This window comes from Azolla caroliniana, unplaced genomic scaffold, assembly GCF_043228905.1.
Source record: "Azolla caroliniana isolate FFs.n. ecotype wild unplaced genomic scaffold, voAzoCaro1.0.p SCAF_4, whole genome shotgun sequence".
Lineage (NCBI taxonomy): Eukaryota > Viridiplantae > Streptophyta > Polypodiopsida > Salviniales > Salviniaceae > Azolla > Azolla caroliniana.
Window position 1 is genome coordinate 14,983,665 of NW_028230439.1, and position 8,867 is coordinate 14,992,531.

Genomic DNA, 8,867 nt, shown 5'->3' on the forward strand with positions numbered 1-8,867 from the left:
GTTTGACAAGAGTATAAGTCAAGCTTCAAGTGGAATGAGGATCAATGGGAAGAAAAGAAGAAGAGAGAAAAAAAGAATCATATGTATGTATGTTGTAGAAAGGGGAGGGGGGGAAGACAATTGGAAGGCTAGACACGTACGTACGTGGGTGGACGATGTTTTCGTATGGCAGGATGATCTTCATGGAAGATTTAACAGAGATGCATGCGATGGAATATGTATATACATATATAGGTTGGAGGGGGCACCGCTATTATGTTGTTTTATATTACGTTTCTGAAAGAGCAATAGGAGGAGGGGATGATGGCATGCTTTTCTTCTTCTTTTTTAAACCAAATCAACAACAAATAAAGGGAGAGTGGGGATGATGATTGATTTTCGTCTTCTTCTTCTTCTTTTTAAACGATATGGACGCACGGGGGGGGGGGGGGGGGGGGGGGGGCGAGTATGTGAAAAAGAAAACGAGACTAAAACACAAATAAATACATACTGTATATGTATGTATGTATACTTACGCATACACAAAATACATACATACATACATACATACATACATGTCGTACAGTACATGTTGTAACATACCATACGTGACTGAAGTCTGAGACAAACCGGAAGAAAATAAGAAAGAAAGAAAAGAGTGTCTGTGTAACAAAACAATAGCACACAAACACAACACAGGCATCAATCCATCAAACTTAACGGCAATTTCCTCTTTCATTCTCTAAGGCAATACATATCTTTCTTTCTCTCTCTCTCTCTCTCTCTCGCCACGTCACAACACTCCCTCCCTGCCTGCCTGCCTGCCTGCCTGCACGTCCTCCCCCCCCCCTCTCTCTCTCTCTCTCTCTCTCTCTCTCTCTCTCTGTCTTTGCATACAGGAAGTAGTACAGTACACGTTTGTTTGTTTGTTTCTCTGTGCGCCTGTCTGACTGTCTGTCTGTCTGTCTGTGGTTTCCTTCCCATCATCATCACCATCATCATCATCCATCCATCCATCCATCCATCATCCTCCTCCTGCATTTATTTGCCCGAAGAAGAAATGGTCGCCGTGAAGAAGTTGTATTCCACAGCCCCCATAGAGCCCGACTGGAAACCTCCTCTGAATGTGCACCACGAACATCGCCATCACCACCACCACCACCACCACCACCATCATCGTCATCATCATCATCATCGGAGAGAAGAAGGTAGTTGGCAGAACAGATTCGCAGGATTCATTTTCGTCTGCAACAAGGATACGCTCCCCGATCTGGACAGAAGGATATTCGGTGAGTCTTTCTCATCTCTCTCTCTCTCTCTCCCTCTAATCTCTTCTTTTACCATGCTCCTATACACTAGGTCAATCAAGAACGGCCAGGTCAATCGTGAAACGTACAGGGAAACCAAGAAACTAAAGTGTAAAGCGAGAGACGGCTATCAATTAAGTGCATTGGAGGCAGATTCCCCCTGAACTGCCTCTCTCTTGGGGAATGAGATTGTTGAATCAAGACTCTCCTGTGGAGTAAACATGAATCAGTTCAATTTTGTGCGAATGGTTTGTCTTTGTGTGAAGGAGCTGGTTAAGCATGAATTGGCAATGGATTCAAGGGGAAGCATTCAGAATCTGTCTGATATGGATATCTCTGTATGAACAGCCGCTATTGCAACCAAGAATCGTCTAGGTCAAGCAGCAATCAGGTTTTCTAAATGCATGAATGGGTAGAATTAGCCCAGGACAGATGCTTCTATGAAGAGCCGTGTCACCAAAGAATCAGCTAGGTCAACCAGGATTCATGTTGTCTTAATATATGCATGAGTAGAATTAGCTATGGTAAGGTTCAACTATTGATTAAATGCAAAGAGGACTTGGTCTTCTTAGTATATGCATAAATAAGAGGATTGGCTTACTCAAGCTTTGCCAATGGATTAATTGTGAAGCACTCAGATTTTCTCTGAACTGGTTCTGGTTTGTGAAGGAGATCTTGTGACACGAGAAGACTGTTTGATGTGAAGGAAATTTGTGACCATAGGTCAGGCAAGAGTTAGATACTGAATAGGCATAAAGTAGTTAGAATGTGTGCAATGTTATCTGCATGTTCGAAGGAGATTTGTGAGATTAGAAATATTGGAGATACATATATTCTGCTGTGATTATGTTCTCCAGGTTTACCAGCTCATCATGCTGAGTCTGTGCGTGCAATCAGACGAGGGATGCCACTCTTCTTGTTCAACTATTCAAGCCGATGTCTTTGTGGAGTCTTCGAAGTATTTACTGTGATTTGCAATATTCGTTAATGTGATTTCTATTTATTTGTGATGTTCCACTATGTGATTTGAAGTTACGAACGTCCTTTCGCATGATCTCTTTTGATTTCTGATGTCTTTCTAAATGATTGCTTAAATTGGTGATGTTCATTCCTTTGCATGAAACTCTAGGCAACAAGTGATGGCGGATTAAACCTTGATCCCTACGCTTGGGAAAATACTGAGCAAACTAAATTCATGAAGGGACCAGAATCAAGGTACCCTGCTCAGGTGAGCCTTCTATGTGCATAGAATTATACGATCCATGGTTCCTATCATGATTCTATTGATGAGACTTATCTGTCATCTCTAACTATTATAGGTAAGGGTTCGCTTGAGATTCCAGAGGCCACCGTTGAATGAGGAAACTTTTCGGCCTGTTCTGGATCACTTTGAGGGGCATAAGTTCAGGTTGGAGCTGACAAGATACCAGGTATGTCCCAAATGCCATTGTGCATTGGACATTGGTACTTCGCTAGAAGTATGGCAGTTTCTTGAGTAGATGGTGTGGTTGTGTTGCTTGTAACATTTCATATATTTTTGGTGATGACAGGTACAACAACTTCTCAGATTGTTTGGAGCTCCAGAGGGAGGGTTCTTTGGGGTAAATGCCAGGGATTTCCATTTGCCGTTTAGCCCATGTGATTGTGATTCTCCACGATCTGCGTCCAGGTCAGATTTTGACTGTCAAAGTGAGTGTTCCAGCAAAGGAACCTATAATGGGGAGGAAGAGTGTATTGAAGAAGCTCCATCTGAAGACAGTGTGCTTAGTGATAGCATGAACTTAGATTTTCTGAGTGACAAATTGTGTCAAGTAGTGCTAAATGATGTGCGCATTGATCACCTTGACATTGTGCAAGAAGATATGCTTTATAATGCGACTCAAATGGCAGGCGTGCATCTCAATATCTTGGGGAGAAATCATACTAATCTTATGAATCACTATCACATTTGGAACATGAACCATTCAAAGGGTCTTGATTGTGCTCCAAATTATCACAATGAATGTCACATGCTACGTTTGAATGGGAATGATCCAGCTGTGAACAACGGGTTAGTCAATTTTGGTCAGAACTGTTCACACCATCTGCTGTTGGAAGGTGGAGAGGGCATGCTTACGATTCCTTCGATACCAGCACCGTGGCAGCCTCTGTTTCTTGAAACTCAGATTCCTGCACTAGCAGAACCAAGAGACTGTACTGGTTTTCCTGTGCACATGCATAAAGTAAGTGGGATGGCCGAAAGTATGCGATCTAATTCACGTTTGTCCCTGAAGCAATGTCTTAATGAGGAGAAAATCAAAGATTCTCTGCCTAGTATTCCAGAAAGACAGGTGGATGGTACAGCTTCCTGTTTACCATCAAGTCTGTTTGTTCAACTTCCTGCGCAGTCTGGGTCAGGCAAATGTATGCCAGTATTGCCCCCAGATGGGAAATATGCCCAGCCTCCAGTAGATCACCTAGAGGAGTCAGAAGAAGGGGAGGGAGATTTGGCAGTGATGCCACATTTATTCATTCAACCTAGCTCTTTCCCAGTATATCTGATGCCATCAATGCCAAGAATTGTGACCATTGCATCACCCATTGAATTATTGCACTTAGAGATATTGCAATTTGCAAGACTCACTCGACCGTCTGCTGAGACAATACTTCACGTGGAGTCTGCAATAGATTCAGTCAGATCCTGTGTGAAGATGCTATGGCCTGAAGCTGATGTGGAGGTTAGCCTATTAATCCACACGCTTCTCATTTTTCTCGTGTTATTGTTGAAAGCGCTTCTTAATACGTAGATTTCCTTGTATTTCTTCCCAAGTCTTATCTCACTCTTGATAGACTTTCCTATGAATTTAATTGTGATACATTTGGTGCGTTCAGGTGTTTGGTTCCTTTGCTTCAGGCTTGTGCCTGCAGCACAGTGATGTTGATCTTGCAATTGTGGATGCACCTTTTGTACCACCAATGGTGAATATGTCTATGTCACAAATATCTGCTTCTCTGTTGAAGGAGATTGGATCATTTTTGAAATTTCAGAAATGGTGCATGAACTACAATGTGATAGACACTGCGTCAGTGCCTGTACTGAAGTGTTGCTATCAACCTTTCGCGAGGCTACCAGATAGTTCTCTGTCTATCCCTTCAATTTCCATTGACATCACAATCGGTGGTATAAGGGGCACTGCGTATGAATGGAATCAAGCCTATAGATTTGGTGGCTCGGGCAAGCTCTCAACGATAGGTAAGTTTCGGAATCAGCATACGGGAGGAGGAGCTCGTGAGTATGTCCTCCAAAAAATCCAGGAGTTACCAGCTCTTGCACCACTTGTAAGTTATGTCTTCTCTTTAAAGTCTTGTTGGAACATTTTCACAAATTTTGAATGACTTATAAAAGAAAACAATATATCGTGTTGCTTTTTCTTGCAGGTGCTACTTTTGAAGTCATTTTTGCACCATAAGGGCTTAAGTAATGTTTATTTGGGTGGGCTTGGATCTTTCTCCCTGACTTTACTCATCACCTTTTACTTGGAGGTACATTCTTGATAGTTTATTACCTTTATTTTGATTCTCTTCTCTTTGATTGTTGTCATAAGGGGAATTGAATTTGCAGAGAGCCATGGAGGGATTATTTGAGGATTTTCATGCAGAATCTGTCCTTCCAAAGCATTTTGATATCCAGAACTTGGAAAATGGTCCTGATTACAATTGTAGTCTTGGTGAATACTATGTTCAAAGAGCAGCAAAAGCTGTTGAGAAAGTGTTAGCACTCAGTGAGTCTTCTGGTATCCATTGTCTAGGAACGTTGCTTCTGGGTTTTCTGAACTTCTTTGGATCTGAAGACTTGACATGTCAGAAAATTGTATTGAAGGTAATGCATGTTTTGGAGGTAAAGATGTTAGTGTTAACGAATCGATTCTGAATGTTTGATCATATGTCTATTTGAAGGGACTTGATGGCAGTCCGGGTGGGAAACGGCAAAGGCGGAATAGACATATTGCATTATGGATAGATGATCCTCTGCATCCAGGAATTAATGTAGGCGCTGGTTCATTTGGCATGTGTCATGTTCAGGTAATTAATTTTTAAGCTGATTGCAGTCTAACTGATTAAGAAACACGGCTAAAATGAATCAAGAGATGTGCAGGTTCTCTTGGTCTTAAAAGTGTAAATCTCCTTTGGCAGGATTCGTTCCGAGAAATGTTGCAGGTTCTTATTTACCGGAAGTTGCCTGTAGTGCCGCTCTGTTGTAGCAAAATCGATTGCCGAGACTTGGCTGCATTTGGGCAACTTCCCCAGTTAAGGCAATTAGTCTTTCAGGCTGAATCTTGGTGATGCGAACTCTTTTGGAAGTGTGCATCATTGATCGGAGAAAGCGTTGGAACTGGATTTGGAGTATCTGGTATGAATGGAGAAGCAGTGGAGATAGAAAAATAATGGTTCTTGGTTCTGCGGAAGATAGTTCAGTGCCATGATCCTCACTCCAGAACCTCGGTTTAAGCTTCGTTTCAATTTGAGGCTCTCCTGCAGATGCTCAGAAAGAACAGTTTTGTTTGATTAATTTGAACCCTTAGGAACAGATAATCAGGAAGAGTTTGGTGTAGATGTGTACAGAGGCGTATAATGTGCAGCTTTGCCTATGCTTATTTTTTTCTGCAAGGCAAACTATTTTAACAGCAGTGACAAGAAACTTTCAGGGAGTTCTCATTGTAAATAAACTGAAAACTCAGTTTTGAGGCAGAAAGTATGCCTGCTCTCCCAGGCATGCAAGCCTTTATCAACAACCATTTGGGGCAATTGTATGTATTTTTAAACAAAAACTCAACTCGAGTTAAGATTGCCAGCAATTTGGCAATCGGGTGTATTTTTCAACAGCATCTCAACTGGAGAAGACTCAACATGGGTAATAATTTAGAGAACGTACCACTGAAATGAATGGGGTTGTGTCTGAATCATCTGTGGCGTTGGTGTAGCTGCAATGTGGATTTATTCACATGAAGTTCACTCAAAGTGTTGAGTTGTTATGTCTAATATGGTCTAGTGAGGACAAGCATTGACAGTCTGATAAGACTCAGACTTTTCTTCTAAATATCTCGAAGACAGAATAGCGGGAAGGCATTGGAATCAGAGGTCGTTACATGCTTAAGTCATAGAAAACATTAGAATTTTGCTGTGATTGTAATTCTCAAGACAACAACATTGGGAGTGGAAGTTGAAAATATTGGAAGCAGAACTTGGTACGTGCTCAAATCATAAAAAATATCAAATTAGCAGTGATTATAATGATCAAGAAAAAATTGGGAATAAAAGTCAGAACACATTGGAAGCAGAACTCACCTACGGAATTCATAAAAAGCATTAGAAATTTGCAGTGGTTGTAATGCTCAAGAAAACAGTGGGAGTTCGAGTTGTACCTGATTAACTCATCAGAATATTAGATAGAAGTAGTTACGTGCTTAAATCATAAAAAACATTCGAAGTCTGCAGTGATTGTAATAAACCTTCGCAGTTGTACCTGATTAATTCATCAGAATAGTAAATAGAAGTCTACAATGTATTTGGCAATTAAGGTGGGCACTGATTGCCATAAGATTGTGTCAATAAGTAAATCCAGGAAAATATCTCTCTAGAAATAGAAGGGCTCATATCATGTGAATAATCGTTGCTCTGAAATATTTAGAACCTTGCTATAAATTTCAGACCAGATGTCTATGTACTGTAGCGTGTTTTTTATTATGCTTAGAATGGACACCATCTAAGAAATAAAGGAAACCCCAATATTAGTGGGAAACTGTCCCAAATTCATAACGTTAAAGCTAGTAGTATTTAATTCGAGAATGATGTTATTGGTCTAAATGTGCACAAAACAATGTTCAATTTGCATTAATGCTGGAACTTTGTGCAAATAATGTTCATGCTTTGGAGAATATCTCAAAATTATATCATGATCTAGATGTTTTGCAAATAGATAATGGGAAAAGATAGGTCTATTGGCTTTGATAATTGGGAGTGGCATTAATTGAAAATCCAAGAAATGGATGAGGGCGAGGGTTTATGTATTGCCCGACCAATATCATGTAGCATTATATTTTTAATTTTGTTGGTAATGCCATAGCCAAGTATTCGATGTGATGCTGCTACTTGTGCATTTATTATTTATTTATTTAAAAAGGATTTTCTTCAATAGTATTAAGAAAAAAACGCTCAAAGGCTACAACTTGAACCTAGCTACCAAGGAGGTGCATTTCTTAGCAAACAAGCTATATTAATTGAATCATTGTAGCTAGAGCAAACACAAATTCATAGCATGCTTGTCAAGTTGCAATTTCTAGCATGCTAGCAACGATTAAGCCAATTGATTTTGAGAAAACATTGTTCATTGCAAGAGTACGATTGAGATCAATGGCATGAAACAAAAATTCTTTGACAAATATTAACTCAACATTATTCGTACCTAGAATGAAAAATATCAAATGGGTAATCATATCATTCATTGCTTCTTAATGAATGATAGCTAGCACATCTTAATAATAACTTTACTAAAATGATAATAAATAATACATGCATCTACACTCGTTTCTTTTATTCCCTAGTATAGAATCACTCAAAAGCGGCTTACTTGATTGGCCTAATGCGTTCCATCTATAACAACATTATATGCGAAGATTCATCTATCAGCCTATTGTTACAATTGCACCAGTCAACGTGTTACGAGCATAACCATATTTTATTGCACATTTTTATATGGTTAACTTTCCATATTGATTGTGACTTTTTTCATCCATAAAAGAGTGACTACACATGTGTATATCCTCTTGTATCCTTGACATGAAAGACTACAAGGATCATGGTGCAAACTTCTTGTGTAGCTTTCAAGTAAGCAATGCCACCTCCTTGATTAAAAAATGTTTAGTTTGTGTCACCTCAATTAAAAAAAGTTGAGCACAAAATGTCATAGATAATGGAGAACTTAAACCCATGGTCTCCTTGAGGTGCACTTGAAACTTTGGCAACTACATTTATGACTATTTGCTTGTAAGATTGTACATATGTGTGAATGAGTGTGTATGTTTAAATGATCGATGTGTATGATGGTATGCATATAAGATTGGATGTATGTGTATGATTGTATGCATGTAAGATTGTCTGTATGTGCGTATGCGCATGTATGTGGATGAATGAATGATTGCATGCATATGCCTATGCACGTATGTATCTATGTATGTATGTATACGTGTATCTATGTGTATACATGTGGCTTGCTATATAGTCCCATAATCGAGTGAAGGAAGAGGAGATCTAATTGTCTAAAAAGGAAGATTTCATGTGTAGGTTAATGTTGAGAAACGAATTGTTGATCCACAATTCAAAACACACACACAACAGTGCATTCAAATTTTTACGTGGAAACCCTAAAACGGGAGAAAACCATGGGAGAACAAAGCTTCACTATATAGTGGATATACGAAGGACAAGATTACAACACTCTCGACTGTGAAGTGTATCAACCTCACAGGGCTCTTGGCGTCTGCTATTACGAACACAACTATGGCATCACTCTCTCACTCTTCTCTCTATCTCTCTGTCTCTCTC

General features: G+C 39.7%; 1 protein-coding gene across 1 annotated transcript; it reads left to right on the plus strand.

Moving 5' to 3' along the window:
* Positions 1–1,024: 1,024 nt before the first annotated feature.
* LOC147865123 (uncharacterized) lies at positions 1,025–6,829 on the plus strand. Its single transcript, XM_087317873.1, has 10 exons — positions 1,025–1,268; positions 2,144–2,244; positions 2,416–2,514; positions 2,606–2,716; positions 2,837–4,003; positions 4,158–4,604; positions 4,704–4,808; positions 4,888–5,145; positions 5,223–5,348; positions 5,460–6,829. Exons 1-10 carry the CDS (start codon positions 1,040–1,042, stop codon positions 5,607–5,609), a joined length of 2,793 nt encoding a protein of 930 aa, XP_087173999.1. The 5' UTR covers positions 1,025–1,039; the 3' UTR covers positions 5,610–6,829.
* Positions 6,830–8,867: the final 2,038 nt, after the last annotated feature.